The 12,909-nt window shown below is 47.4% G+C and overlaps 9 protein-coding genes across 9 annotated transcripts in view; 3 read left to right on the top strand and 6 right to left on the bottom strand.

Moving 5' to 3' along the window:
* Positions 1–36: 36 nt before the first annotated feature.
* On the top strand, positions 37–540 carry BT62DRAFT_936845 (uncharacterized protein). Its single transcript, XM_043187197.1, has one exon. It carries the CDS (start codon positions 139–141, stop codon positions 340–342), a length of 204 nt encoding a protein of 67 aa, XP_043035224.1. The 5' UTR covers positions 37–138; the 3' UTR covers positions 343–540.
* A 383-nt stretch (positions 541–923) lies between these two features.
* On the top strand, positions 924–2,535 carry BT62DRAFT_997011 (uncharacterized protein; the record flags this gene model as incomplete). The annotated part of the gene is made up of 4 exons (XM_043190625.1): positions 924–1,011; positions 1,058–1,368; positions 1,422–2,202; positions 2,260–2,535. The coding sequence occupies exons 1-4, from the start codon at positions 964–966 to the stop codon at positions 2,533–2,535; spliced, it is 1,416 nt and encodes a 471-aa protein (XP_043035223.1). The 5' UTR covers positions 924–963.
* A 573-nt stretch (positions 2,536–3,108) lies between these two features.
* Positions 3,109–4,533, bottom strand: BT62DRAFT_1079883 (uncharacterized protein; the record flags this gene model as incomplete). Its single annotated transcript, XM_043179537.1, has 4 exons — positions 3,109–3,827; positions 3,868–3,916; positions 4,283–4,332; positions 4,393–4,533. The coding sequence occupies 4 exons, from the start codon at positions 4,531–4,533 to the stop codon at positions 3,189–3,191; spliced, it is 879 nt and encodes a 292-aa protein (XP_043035222.1). The 3' UTR covers positions 3,109–3,188.
* Positions 4,534–4,786: 253 nt separating this feature from the next.
* On the bottom strand, positions 4,787–5,335 carry BT62DRAFT_1042304 (uncharacterized protein; the record flags this gene model as incomplete). Its single annotated transcript, XM_043178443.1, has 3 exons — positions 4,787–4,991; positions 5,045–5,145; positions 5,195–5,335. The coding sequence occupies 3 exons, from the start codon at positions 5,333–5,335 to the stop codon at positions 4,787–4,789; spliced, it is 447 nt and encodes a 148-aa protein (XP_043035221.1).
* A 198-nt stretch (positions 5,336–5,533) lies between these two features.
* BT62DRAFT_471775 (uncharacterized protein) lies at positions 5,534–7,046 on the bottom strand. The gene is made up of 3 exons (XM_043181064.1): positions 7,007–7,046; positions 5,733–6,949; positions 5,534–5,671 (listed from the first exon to the last, which is right to left on the bottom strand). Exon 2 carries the CDS (start codon positions 6,794–6,796, stop codon positions 5,849–5,851), a length of 948 nt encoding a protein of 315 aa, XP_043035220.1. The 5' UTR covers positions 6,797–6,949; positions 7,007–7,046; the 3' UTR covers positions 5,534–5,671; positions 5,733–5,848.
* Positions 7,045–7,697, bottom strand: BT62DRAFT_471770 (uncharacterized protein). Its single transcript, XM_043181063.1, has 2 exons — positions 7,284–7,697; positions 7,045–7,229 (listed from the first exon to the last, which is right to left on the bottom strand). The coding sequence occupies exon 1, from the start codon at positions 7,622–7,624 to the stop codon at positions 7,295–7,297; it is 330 nt and encodes a 109-aa protein (XP_043035219.1). The 5' UTR covers positions 7,625–7,697; the 3' UTR covers positions 7,045–7,229; positions 7,284–7,294.
* BT62DRAFT_471745 (uncharacterized protein) lies at positions 7,214–8,483 on the bottom strand. The gene is made up of 3 exons (XM_043181062.1): positions 7,725–8,483; positions 7,284–7,671; positions 7,214–7,229 (listed from the first exon to the last, which is right to left on the bottom strand). The coding sequence occupies exons 1-2, from the start codon at positions 8,152–8,154 to the stop codon at positions 7,634–7,636; spliced, it is 468 nt and encodes a 155-aa protein (XP_043035218.1). The 5' UTR covers positions 8,155–8,483; the 3' UTR covers positions 7,214–7,229; positions 7,284–7,633.
* A 66-nt stretch (positions 8,484–8,549) lies between these two features.
* BT62DRAFT_997009 (uncharacterized protein) lies at positions 8,550–10,665 on the top strand. The gene is made up of 7 exons (XM_043190624.1): positions 8,550–8,595; positions 8,660–9,639; positions 9,669–9,807; positions 9,861–9,947; positions 9,998–10,136; positions 10,193–10,293; positions 10,346–10,665. Exons 2-7 carry the CDS (start codon positions 9,024–9,026, stop codon positions 10,638–10,640), a joined length of 1,377 nt encoding a protein of 458 aa, XP_043035217.1. The 5' UTR covers positions 8,550–8,595; positions 8,660–9,023; the 3' UTR covers positions 10,641–10,665.
* Positions 10,666–11,957: 1,292 nt separating this feature from the next.
* The window catches only part of BT62DRAFT_936841 (uncharacterized protein), a 9,003-nt gene continuing 8,051 nt past the window's right edge, over positions 11,958–12,909 (bottom strand). Inside the window, exons 6-7 of the mRNA XM_043187196.1 lie at positions 12,324–12,891; positions 11,958–12,266 (exon numbers count right to left, since the gene is read on the bottom strand). Of these exons, the coding sequence (XP_043035216.1) occupies positions 11,991–12,266; positions 12,324–12,891 (844 nt within the window). The 3' untranslated portion in view covers positions 11,958–11,990. The remainder of the gene's footprint in view (positions 12,267–12,323; positions 12,892–12,909) is intronic.

The following is a 12,909-nucleotide window of genomic DNA, read 5'->3' as shown; positions in this document are numbered from 1 at the left end:
TCTCTACTAGTCACTCAGCATCCTTATCGCTATTTTCTCAGCAGGAAGATAGTCTGCAGCGACGTTAACTGTACTTTCACGACGCTTTCACAACGGCGAAGCCGGCGAATATGAGATGGCACAAAACGAGCCACTGCAATGCACCAGATCCGTGCGTCGAACGCCAGCGCACACCTTGGCAGTGGCACCGTGTTACCCCTACGTATGCTTCACGCTACTGCCCAGCATAAGCTATCCCCAGTCCCTTCGACAAGCGCTGCTGCTGATGGCTCTCTGTCGGACTCTTGGGGCTTCTCATCCGCTCCCAGTCGTACCGTGCCATCTCCCGACGCCTTCGTATAATCCTACTTCGTGTCCTTCAACTTCTCTGCTCGGACTCCCAGCAGAGCTGTTTATCGTGGGTCCCAGGAAGTATTGGCTGCCTCCGCTAATTCATAACACGTATTAATTAACTCAGCGAGGTCCATCTCCATACCGCGCTGTTTTTGGTATAAGCCAATGGACAGAGGTTCTGACTCTGGAGGAAGGGACATCTCAGAGAAGATCAGCGGTACCTATATCTCGCTCCAGCAAATGACGTTTTTCATTATCTTTCCTTATTTGTTCTTTGATACTGATTATATGACCCGTGCATGTTTTATTATCCGGTCATGTCACCTGATTTCCCAAATTCTCAAATTTCCCTCCTGTTGCCTCCACATGACTATGTCAACGCTTAGCCTTATTTATCATACTGGTTATTCGTGTTATGCAAATAAAGTGTCTTCAAAAGTGCAAAATTGTCGGCGCAGATCAATAATTACTACCAGCTATGGTCGTCTGCCAATCGTGAGAGGTCGGCATCTGATACCGTTTGTTGCCGGGCCGTCGGATCAAACGGCCAGCTAGAACTTGGGTGTTTTGTCCCTGGGCGCCTCTCTTTGTGTGGCAACCTTCCCTTGTGATCATTATCACTCGTCTACGATGCTGCTCTCAGTGCCCAACGAAATCCTGAACAGGGTTGCCCTTGAAGTAACAACCACCTTATACTGCCGGAAAGAAATTAACCAGCACGCAGGCAGATAGTCAAACTCGTCGGCACCTTCGAAGTACATGCCAGCTACTCCGCGATGTCGCCACACCTCTCGTCTTTGAATCAGTCAACATCGATCTATCTTCGATGCTACACTCTAGCTCAGCCCCCATCTTTCTTAAATCACTTAATTCGGGTCCTAAATTGGCGCAACACATCATTCGTCTTTCCCTCTATCTGCCCACAAAGTTCCGGCTTCACCCCTCTTGGTTCGCACTGAGAGAGAGCACACTGCATTCTTTGGATGTCCTCTTCCTTCATGCTATTCCATCGATGGTTTCATTGAAATCGTTATGGTGAGTTTTGTAAGATTTTGACGAACTTGATTGATATTGATTACCCATCTCAGTTGGAGGAGTAGCGGGGAGTCGGGACCGAACTATGCTGAGCTGGTGTTTGAACTATTCGGAAATCTACCCCTCTTGTCCAGCCTGCAGATATACAATGACGGCCACTGGGACATTCCTTTGTCTCCATTTCGTCACATTCGACATATCAGCTATCGGGGCCAAAGAAGCAGCGAGCTCATTACTTTCCTCGGCTACAATCCAGACATAGAAAGTATAGATGCTCACGTCTGGTGTTCGGGTCCCGACGTAGATGAAAGAGGATCAATTTCATTGTTGTTTAGCTCTTTGCCTACGGGAACGTACAGTACGGTGAAGACACTGTCGATAGGCGGTGAAATGTTCTCCGAGTTATACGCATGTGAAATCCCCAAACTCATATCCCATTTGCGTCACCTGGAGAGCCTAACCATGCATATTACCATACCCGATGTATTTTGGGACGGATTACAGGAGCATGGAATATGCTTGGTGTCTCTCACATATTACGATCCCAGTCTGGCGTTACTGTCGTATCTCTCGTCCTATACAGGGCTTCGTGAACTGTCACTTAACATGTTGTCAGCCTCGATCGATGGCAATCTCCATATCTCATCCCTTCTTCCGACTGTCATCACTTCAAATTCTTCGTCCTTGACGACAGTTCACATTGAGCCCCACCATGGCGGAGCATGGTGCTTGGACCATCCTATGCTAGATGCTTTGGTTCTTTGCCGCGGTCTGAAGTCATTACATGTCTGCGCTGACGAAACGAGAGTTCGAGTAGAAGAAAACAATGTTATTGTGAGTCCCTCACTTCGTCCCCGACATGATCAGTCCGTCGGCTAATTGTGTTCGTAGGATAGAATATTACAAGCTTCCATGACATCCTGGCCGAATCTCTGGGATCTTCAAATAAGAGTGGTGCCTCTTGCCGATGAAGCAGTGAAAATGGCCACAAGTCAAATCCATAGGCGCATTTTAGCCTTGCGTTTCGCGCCACTACCACCGGAAAGGTCTAGGCTGCAGATATCAACAGAGTTTGCGGCATATGCGGTAAAAATCCACGATCGAAAAAACAATATTTATGCGTTTGAGATGCAGGATTTGGACTATCATGGGGACAAGGAATCGTAGAGGAAATACAAGTTCTGGAAGCGATCTGATGATACCAATGATGGTTCATATTCAATATCTACTCGTTACTCCTTGTTTTTCCATTATTGTCATCAAATTAGCCCTTAGTTACATTTCGAAACAGGGAAATCAAATTTTCTCTCAAACTAATAGTTTGAATGAATGCCGTCACAAATTTCGAATCTCACACCCTCACGGATCGAGGCGGCAACCTGATCCTCCGGAAAGATGGTCAGTCAATAACTGTGACGTCGATGACCGGCTGTATATTCGACCTCTATCGTTGTGGCGGGCATGTTTGTCTAACTACGTTAACTCACACAGATTGCTAGTACAAACCTATGTCGCGGATCTATAGTCACAAATAGTACCGGGAGTCCTGTCTTGTCGCGTAAACAAGTCAACCGTGTTATTCCATACAACGGACCATTGCACCATGCTTGCAGCAGCTGTCTCAATTGTCGAAATGCTGGTGAAAAGCAGTATTCCCACTGCTCGGGCAGCTCGACTACATATTACTGCATATATGCAAACCAGTTTTCTTAAGGCTTTCTCTTTTTCTTCTAACTTTATCCAGTAAGCAATGCCAAGAGGAAGATTTTTGTGGCTGTGAATATTGAATGTGAAATATGCACCATACGATAGCCAGTCTCCTAAAATGGTCGGTCGAGAAGTGTTGTATTTGCTGTAAGAGAAGAGGCCTCGGCCTTCCTATTAGGAAAGAGGTGTTCACCCCGAAGCTCGAGGTCGATATGCCCCCATCCTCCGTAGTCGCCGTCAATCATCTCGCGTTGCCGCCTAGCCAAGAATGCTATATGATATGAGACGACGGCATGCCATTCATATTCGGAAGCGATTTTCGTTAGATGAGCAATGTAGCGGAAGAGCTGTATTGCAAGTAAGGCGGAAGTCGTTGTCGGCTGGCAGTGCGCGACAAGAATGGAGAAATAGGTGGACAGAGGCACAATGATGGAGCTGAGCCTCTTATACTCCTTGAAGGATGCGTCGTCGTCTGAGAGTTCGTGAGTAGTATCATCCAGCTCCAACGTCATCCATTCTGCCTTATCGCGATACCGCGGGTCAAGTTTGTACAGGTCAGAGCATCGGAGCTCGTGTTGGATGACTGAAGTGATTGTGGTCGCCTCGACTTCCGGAAAGACGGTGAAAAGTGGATTGGGGGTACCGGCCGCAGGGTTACCCGTTAGAGGACCTAACCAGAGAGCAGGGTTAGTCTGCTGGGTCTGTTGGGGTTGGAGTGGAGGCTGTGTCTGCGACTCGGGTTGCGCGCGAGGCTGTGACCGTGCAGAGAGCTGTGTTGAGAGAGCCACGGACCAACGTTTTCAGCTCGTTGAAAGCCTCGAATGTGACGGGCGCGGTCGTTCTGAATGATCAAGAAATCCGAGAAAACCGTCATCCAAATGGGAAGGAGTCATAGGTAGATCTAGATTGGGAGTCTTGGGCTTCCGGCGTCCGCGTTTCTGGTTCGAGGCCAGAGCGAAATCTTTTATCTATCTTGCACTGTAAGCGGTGAATACGAAGGTGAAGATTGCAGCTGCTCGCTGCTCTGAATATATAGGAAGGTGAGTGAGACATGAACACAGACGAATATATAAAGGGAGAACATATAGAAAAGACAATGGTGAAGACAACGAGAAGAAGAAGACAAGTGTAAGGACATACATCGAAGATACGTCGATCACGCATTGACCCTGAACAACCCTTCACTTGTTCACCAAACTTGATTTACAGCGATACAGATGAGAACCATTCGTCGGATCGGCACTTTTCCAAAACCATCTGGTTAGTGAGGATTGGGATCAAAGTTCTGTCAAAGGAAGCCGAGCCTTTTATACGTACAATTTCTCCGTGAGAAACCACGTTGTGCAGTAGTACTGCATGGACATTCGTATCGATGGCATTAGGCGCCGTTATCAGGATAACCGATCGACAATCCGCCTCATCCGAACCATCCTGAATAGTGACGTTCCAAACCTCCATCACGACTTACCGCTCCCGCGTACACGAGAGAAAAGAGCCAGCAGTATGATATCGTGGATTACAATTTCCGTGCTTGGCAGTCTTTGCTGCGGTGTTCTGAGGTCACGACAGAAATCTGGACTGCCTTATCGTTCCCCACACTTCAAAATCACTATTAGATCAGTTTCAAAAAATAACTGTCGCAGACAAAGTCATATGCTCATTGATCGGATCGGAAGACACTGGAAACACTTGGGAATTGCTCAATGAACAGTTAACATGCAGAAGGCTGTAAGTTCTCGTCCAATGATGCCCGCTCTAACAGAGTCAAACGCATGACCCGGTTTACCACCAAAGCTCCATGGGGACAATCGCCGCGCGCAACCTCCTCCATTTTCCTTTCCCACTGAGGGTATACCAGAGGGTCAGTAAATTTCTCGATCAAACACCGAACCTCCATATCAAGTATGTCAGGGTGCCTAAACACGACTGTTAGACTGTAACGCCAATAAAAAAAATGAATTCCACATACTGGTAGGCGAACTTCGAAAAGACTTCGGTGACAATGTTACTCGGTGTCAACTGCGAACGAATATTTTTGAACGCCATCTCTTTCAGGCTTTCAAGGTCTGCCTGATAGTATATCAGAAGAAGCAGCGTTTTGTGAACTGCAATTGCTCACCTTCACAGCCAAGCGATACATCGACTTTGGCGAGCATACATCTTTAGTTGCTGTTCGAGGAATTCCATTAGACTTGAGAGACGCAAAGGATATCTCTTGAGTGTACAAATATGCCAGAAAGGCTTTCCAGCTAGGGGACATAGTCAGACTTCATCGCGTTTCCGAGGAAAGCAGCCCACGTCGTATATGCGGTGTCCTTAACATGACAGATAGTCCCCAAACGGGTTGGTCCCTGCAGCCCTGTTTCACAGATTTCATCCCCGCGTGAAAACTGTGACGATGGCCCGTCAGAGGGCTCGGACTGTGCTTCAGCAGCCGGCAGCGCCGCGCCAACGATCAATGGAGATACTGATGCTGTTCGTGCCACTGGTGATAACCTTGGTGGGAACGGTATCGGCCACTCCACAGATTCCGCTAACGGATGTAATGATGACAACGGCTCCTCGCATACTGGTTCAAAGCCTTCGAAGTCAAAATCTAATCATGAGCAATTGTGAGTCAGTCGATGACTGCACTACAAGCAGAGAGTAAAGATCACCTGTCGTAGGCGTCGTTGTAGCATCAATATCCGCTGCATCTTGATCGTTGTCGTCCCCATCGAAATCACTATCTGCGTCATAGTCATACGCATCCCACGCTGTATGCTTGTTGTCATCAGAATCGAGATCGACCAACTTTGCGCCCGTATTTACATCTGGAAGTATCGACTATCAGCAGCCATCGATTCATCAGAATTACGCGCATACATCTATCCAGATATGATGAGTATCCCTCCAATAGAATACTGCTCGCAAAGACCGCCTTCGGGAAGCCGATACGTCCATGAGGTGACATGCGTGTATGCACCATGAATTTGAGATCAATAGGTAGTTTACCGTCATTGTCGAGGGTGGACTTGATAACCTTTAGAACCCTCGACCAATACGTAAGGGTGGGATTCGGTCGAATAACTGGAGGGAGAGGGTCCTCAGGGGGGGCAACGTCTGGGCGAGTGACTTCGGGAGGAAGATCCGGGGGAGCGATATCAGGAGGAATAACATCTGGAGGAAGATCCGGAGGAGCGACGTCAGGAGGAACAACATCTGGGATCACGGCATCGGCGGGAGCAGCATTTGGGCGAATAACGCTCGGAACAGTCACCTGGGCAACAACATCCTTCGGGAAAGCGACCATGATTTTGATGGCCAGATGCGACTTGTCCTTAAATGTGGATTCCTCCAGGATAAACGTCCCAAGGCATTTGGTTGTTGTAAGAACTTCGACTACCTTTGCCTGCTCTTGACTGCTCCCGATCGATGCACGGAAAGACAGACTACCAGGCGGAGCAGGCGTTGAGCCTCGTAAAACGTAAAGATTACAGATCGCTTGCAATCTTTTGTGGGTCTTTTTTCCAACGGCTTGGATGAGAATAGTGCATTGTAAAGTCCATCCCAACGCAAATGGCCCGCTTTGTAGTGTATGTTTTCCGATTTCTCTGATGACTGGAAGGGAGAAGGAAGATCTAACTTGGCGTGTCGAAATCCATTCGTCCGGTCGTAGCTTCGTCAAGAGCATGTCGCTGGCGGAGAAGGGGTCTAACCATGTTCGACGGAAGCTAGACATTTATATGCGTGCAGCTTCTCCATTCGTAAGCCACGCCGCTGCCGCATGGACATAGGTAAGCTTGATGGTACTGTGGCAGGAGCATAGAGTGGCGTCTTTATAGCGCAAAGCATAGCCGGTGGTGAACAATCGATGGGTTCGAGTGAGGACGTCCTAGCAGCCGCAAGCTTGTCAGTATTACCAGTACATCAAAGAACGGACATACTTCACATCAAAAGAATAGTCCTAATTCCCGAGTACTGCATCGCTCCGAGGTTAAGCAGCTTCCCTACTGCCGGCAAATTCCTTGAAATTCATTTCGAAAAAGTGCCGAAGTCACAAAGTGAGCATGCTGATGCAGCGCAAAGTTTGCTTGTCCGAAATAGTATTATAAGAGAGTGCTGGTATGAACGTCGATGATATAAATATAGTACAGAAGTTGTTCATTGAAAATCTGCAAAAGATGAGCACTCAGTAGAGCACGGAAGTACAGGCCAAAATCACGTACCCCACATTAGCTTAGCTCACCAAGGTGGCCCTGGGCGGCGTCCAGCCTTGCCCAAATCGTGCTTTTAAAACAGCCATCATTGACGTGGACCTCGGCGTCAAACACGACTCCTTGGCATGCCTGAAATTCCAGAATTCCAACCAATTCCACATGTCCCACGCGTTGCGTATGCGATGCCGATCCAAGGGACTTGCAAGGGGATACCGATAGCTTTCACAAACATCGAGGTCAACCGTGACCATACGAGATGGGAAAAGAAGGAAAAGAGCGTTAGCAAGGGTCTCATCGTCACCGACAAAGACACCTTGCGAGAGGTAATCATCATGATATCTGTAAAACATTCTCTGCCACTAGTCCAGTGCCTGTAAGGAACCACCGAAGAACGAACCTGGGTGATTTTTAGTCATAAAAAATCCGCGAAGTGAGCGAACGAAGACTAACTCTGGCTGAAAGCATTGTCTATGGGTCCGAGTTGGTCCCCCCAGTATTTCATGGTTGTATGAGGAAGTGCATGGATGGGAAAGAAAATACAGTCACGGACTTCGCGTCCGGTTGCCAAGACTTCCTGGGTGCTCATGGCATCGGGCCAAGCAATATTACCATAGCCAGTCCCCCAGCTCTCCACATCTATCCAAAATGCATAATCGTACTTCGAGCTCAGATTCCTCACCGCCTCGTAGACGAAGAACGGTTTTCCATTCCGCGTCGCGTACAGCTCCACTGAATGCTCCCCTGGGTGGCGGTCCAAGCCTTTCATCTGAACATATCTGTCAATTCGGCCACGTAGAGGGGGGATGCTGAAGGGAGAGGTGTATGTGGTGTCAATAATAATAGGCAGAGAGCTTCTGAGGTCCCGTACGATTTCGGTCATGTCCGGAGAGGTAAACAGGTAGATATCAGTGGTTATTTGGCCCAAAAAAGTGGATAGCCATTTCCTGTACCCAGAGGCTCTATGATTCGACGGGTAAATTGGATAGAAGGCTGATACCAAAAGAACTTTGGGCAATGATGTCGAGTTGGTTGTGTTCGACGCGGGCTCTTGAGCGACTGCGGATGATTCCTGAAATTGTATAAAACAAATGAAAATAAGGTAAAGGTAACAAGGCCAGAAGGCGCTCTAAATCTCCAAAGAGGGAGGCCCAATGCCATTAAAACTGGCTACGGATTGGTGAAGAGATGGTGGTTAGTGGGAGAGATGCGGAGATCGGACCGCAGTCCCGCAAATTTTCAATTACCCTCTCCGCTTGGTTTCCGCTGAGCGTTGAGCACCTACCCACCATACAGAATCAATTTCCTATTCCTATGTAAGAAGGTAGGTTTATATCTATATCCCGTCTCTTAGACAATCTCAAGTCCTGTATTAATCTGTACTTCAGGAATCCAACAAATGGCACCCCTCCCCTGTCCTTCGGGACCTGGACTGGACTTCTCTCAGGCAACAAGGACTTATCGAATATCTTTGGTCGGGGCCGAATCCTACAAATCCTCATAATGCCATGCGGCCATCATTAATGGCAGTGTTAACACCATCTATCATACAGCCGGTGTTTCAGAATATACTTGCCGTGTTTCAGGACTTTTACTCCTCACGCCGTCACTTGAGCAGCTTTGAGTCAATATAGGACTGCTACCAACTGATACTATCCTTTCTGGCTTACCACCACCTTACCGAGGTTCCGCAACACCTCGACACCGCGAACTAGCACAGTTCATGAATTAACAGCATCTCCAGCCGCAGTCATGACCATGCTTCTTACAGAACCTTATCGAATTATCTCCGTCGACCCCCTGACCGTAAAGACGACTTTCACGTTCCCCAGCCATTTTCATGGACATCGATACCCACAGAAAGGCTTCACCTGCTCCTTGGGATGGACCTTCTTCGTCCGCTCTTCCGAAACCGCGGGTGACCGACGAGAAATTAAAGTGGATATTGGTTATATCACACCAGACAGTGCCGACTTCCAAGGCTATGTGCTGTCCATTTCCGGACGAATGGCAGTATCGCCAACGCACGCATACTGCCTGGGACCTACGACGGTGGCTACGCCTCGACCCAAGATGTTCGTTGCCGCCAGAATCGATCCTAGAAAAATGCTCGTCAGACCGGATGCCAATTTGGTGTTCGAGTTTACTGTCTCTTTCCTTCGAGCCTCTGTGGCTTCTCCCACTGCCCGTGCAGTATCTCCGGCAAAGGCATCGAACGTGTTTCACGACGCCATTACATCCGGGGATCTTTTTGACGTCACCTTCTACTTGTACAGTCGACGGTTATATGGTGGAAGAGTCGGCAAACGAAGAGCCCTTTTTGGGAGCAAACGGGCCTTGCTGAATGTTACTGATAGTCTTGATCGTCGTAAGTCTTCTTTGACCCTGATCTATTAGTCGTCGCCAACTTGGCTGTAGTCATAATTGAAAATACCGTCGACGAGACCGACAATGCTTTTCCCCTTGACGAAGTCACGGAGGAATATGGCTACGGCGATGACAGTGACCTGGATGATGAGCTGGAGCAAGGTGACGGGTGGGTTCTTCCGTAAGATGTCGTATACCGAAAACCCTCATCCCATACTCTAGGTGCTCCATGGAACATCCCGACTCGGACTCGCCACGACCTCGTAGAATGGGACACGCTTGCGTTTTGAGTCATGTTTCATATAGAACGTATGTACGCTCACGCTGTCATCTTTCGGCTCGGTTTAATCCCGGAATAGATGGAAATGCCTACTTCTTTATCTGTATACGGGCCGTCTGTGCTTCTCGATCCTGAACAGCGCCCGCGAAACCCGGAAACATGAATCTGATGACTTCCCTACCTGCTCACCCAAATCTATGTACCGACTAGCTAATATGGTATGTTATCAATCCGTCAAGAGCTCCTTCGGACTTAACTGATCCCACCTTTCCAGATTAATTACGAACGATTAAAGCAACTTTCTCTCGCAAACCTTCGATCCCAGATATCTGTCAGGAACGTCTACGAAGAAGTGTTCTCTGATTTTACTTCGCAGTGCGCTAGTATTCTCCATTCCGACGAGGTCCAACATCTGATGGTATACTAGGTTTCCAGATGTGTTCGAAATGGAACGACAGATCATCCATACATTATGGTTCGATCCCATGGCACATGAAACGATACAAGAGCAGTTCGCGAAGGGCGAACTCCATCGTGGACATCCTGCCTTTAAGATCATAATAGATGGAATCGGACAGAACCTTGTTGGATGCCCTTCTCCTCCAGGTCCTTCGTCGCCTGAGAACCGACCTGTTGAATGGGATGCCCGTTCCTTGTATAAAGAGTATCAGTCACCAGTAATCTCGAGTAATTCTAGACCTGCTTGGAGGAGAAGTATTTAGGTATTTCTTTTCTATTTGATTTTATTGTCTGTTATCCTTCGCATGTCCACATTGCTTCTAAATTATTCATATACCATGCAACATTTAAATTATGAGACAGAATGCTACTGATGTATAATATATTCTTGAAACCGTATGAACCAGAGTAGGCATCATAATGATATTAAAAGACAAAAACAAAGCAGTCTTCCTCCGCGCTACGACAGCTGCTTTAGTACTTTTCTGTCACACTTGGTTTACGACCAAGCTAGCTGGCCTCAGTTATACAGGTCACACAAAGAATTAATGTCTCCGCTTAATAGGGATCATGCTTGGATCATGCATACTATGAATTTAGATGGTCCTTTTGATATCTTTGATCATGATACCGTGAAACTCGCACTTGAATGAACTCCTGAGGATATCATTGGGGCCTGTGAAGAATGTGGATCTAAAAGTGTTCTTGTGTTTGCGGAATAGCCCTACTTGAATGTAGATACTGTGCAATCAGAGACCGGTCCCTGGGCGGCAAGGTCTACTTATAGAGACAGTAATATCAAACACGACTCTCATGGAGTAGCGCTGACTGGTGAGAGACGCAATAACCATAATCAGTAGGCCAGAGTGTCTGACGTGACGCGTCGGTGGCGTGAGAAAATATGATTTTTGGACACCGGACCGAAAGACTGCCACTGTGCTCCTCAACCGACCATTTTTAGGAGACTGGCGTTGATATAGTGCATATTTCACATTCAGTATTCACAGCCGCAAAAATCTTCCCCTTGGCATTGCTTACTGGATAAAGTTAGAAGAAAAAGAGAAAGCCTTAAGAAAACTGGTTTGCATATATGCAGTAATATGTAGTCGAGCTGCCCGAGCAATGGGAATACTGCTTTTCACCAGCATTTCGACAATTGAGACAGCTGCTGCAAGCATGGTGCAATGGTCCGTTGTATGGAATAACACGGTTGACTTGTTTACGCGACAAGACAGGACTCCCGGTACTATTTGTGACTATAGATCCGCGACATAGGTTTGTACTAGCAATCTGTGTGAGTTAACGTAGTTAGACAAACATGCCCGCCACAACGATAGAGGTCGAATATACAGCCGGTCATCGACGTCCCAGTTATTGGCTGACCATCTTTCCAGAGGATCAGATTGCTGCCTTATTCGTGAGGGTCTAAGCTTCGAAAGTTGTAACGGCATTCATTCAAACTGTTAGTTTGAGAGCAAGTTTGACTTTCCTGTTTCGAAATGTAACTAAGGGCTAATTTGATGACAATAATGGAAAAACAAGGAGTAACGAGTAGATATTGAATATGAACCATCATTGGTATCATCAGATCGCTTCCAGAACTTGTATTTCCTCTACGATTCCTTGTCCCCATGATAGTCCAAATCCTGCATCTCAAACGCATAAATATTGTTTTTTCGATCGTGGATTTTTACCGCATATGCCGCAAACTCTGTTGATATCTGCAGCCTAGACCTTTCCGGTGGTAGTGGCGCGAAACGCAAGGCTAAAATGCGCCTATGGATTTGACTTGTGGCCATTTTCACTGCTTCATCGGCAAGAGGCACCACTCTTATTTGAAGATCCCAGAGATTCGGCCAGGATGTCATGGAAGCTTGTAATATTCTATCCTACGAACACAATTAGCCGACGGACTGATCATGTCGGGGACGAAGTGAGGGACTCACAATAACATTGTTTTCTTCTACTCGAACTCTCGTTTCGTCAGCGCAGACATGTAATGACTTCAGACCGCGGCAAAGAACCAAAGCATCTAGCATAGGATGGTCCAAGCACCATGCTCCGCCATGGTGGGGCTCAATGTGAACTGTCGTCAAGGACGAAGAATTTGAAGTGATGACAGTCGGAAGAAGGGATGAGATATGGAGATTGCCATCGATCGAGGCTGACAACATGTTAAGTGACAGTTCACGAAGCCCTGTATAGGACGAGAGATACGACAGTAACGCCAGACTGGGATCGTAATATGTGAGAGACACCAAGCATATTCCATGCTCCTGTAATCCGTCCCAAAATACATCGGGTATGGTAATATGCATGGTTAGGCTCTCCAGGTGACGCAAATGGGATATGAGTTTGGGGATTTCACATGCGTATAACTCGGAGAACATTTCACCGCCTATCGACAGTGTCTTCACCGTACTGTACGTTCCCGTAGGCAAAGAGCTAAACAACAATGAAATTGATCCTCTTTCATCTACGTCGGGACCCGAACACCAGACGTGAGCATCTATACTTTCTATGTCTGGATTG

Source organism: Guyanagaster necrorhizus (genome assembly GCF_019112545.1).
Source record: "Guyanagaster necrorhizus MCA 3950 unplaced genomic scaffold BT62scaffold_35, whole genome shotgun sequence".
Classification (NCBI taxonomy): domain Eukaryota; kingdom Fungi; phylum Basidiomycota; class Agaricomycetes; order Agaricales; family Physalacriaceae; genus Guyanagaster; species Guyanagaster necrorhizus.
This window is presented reverse-complemented; position numbering and strand designations above follow the sequence as displayed.

Excerpts from the sequence above, each read along its gene's own strand:
- BT62DRAFT_936845 (XM_043187197.1), top strand. The coding sequence starts at position 139 with ATGCACCAGATCCGTGCGTCGAACGCCAGCGCACACCTTGGCAGTGGC.
- BT62DRAFT_471775 (XM_043181064.1), bottom strand. The coding sequence starts at position 6,796 with ATGTCTAGCTTCCGTCGAACATGGTTAGACCCCTTCTCCGCCAGCGAC.
- BT62DRAFT_471770 (XM_043181063.1), bottom strand. The coding sequence starts at position 7,624 with ATGTTTTACAGATATCATGATGATTACCTCTCGCAAGGTGTCTTTGTC.
- BT62DRAFT_471745 (XM_043181062.1), bottom strand. The coding sequence starts at position 8,154 with ATGACCGAAATCGTACGGGACCTCAGAAGCTCTCTGCCTATTATTATT. Across the intron at positions 7,672-7,724 it reads AGACAATGCTTTCAGCCAGA|GTTCGTTCTTCGGTGGTTCC; the intron begins GTTAGTCTTCGT and ends AAAATCACCCAG.
- BT62DRAFT_997009 (XM_043190624.1), top strand. The coding sequence starts at position 9,024 with ATGACCATGCTTCTTACAGAACCTTATCGAATTATCTCCGTCGACCCC. Across the intron at positions 9,808-9,860 it reads GAGCTGGAGCAAGGTGACGG|GTGCTCCATGGAACATCCCG; the intron begins GTGGGTTCTTCC and ends CCCATACTCTAG. Across the intron at positions 10,294-10,345 it reads TTCTCTGATTTTACTTCGCA|GTTTCCAGATGTGTTCGAAA; the intron begins GTGCGCTAGTAT and ends ATGGTATACTAG.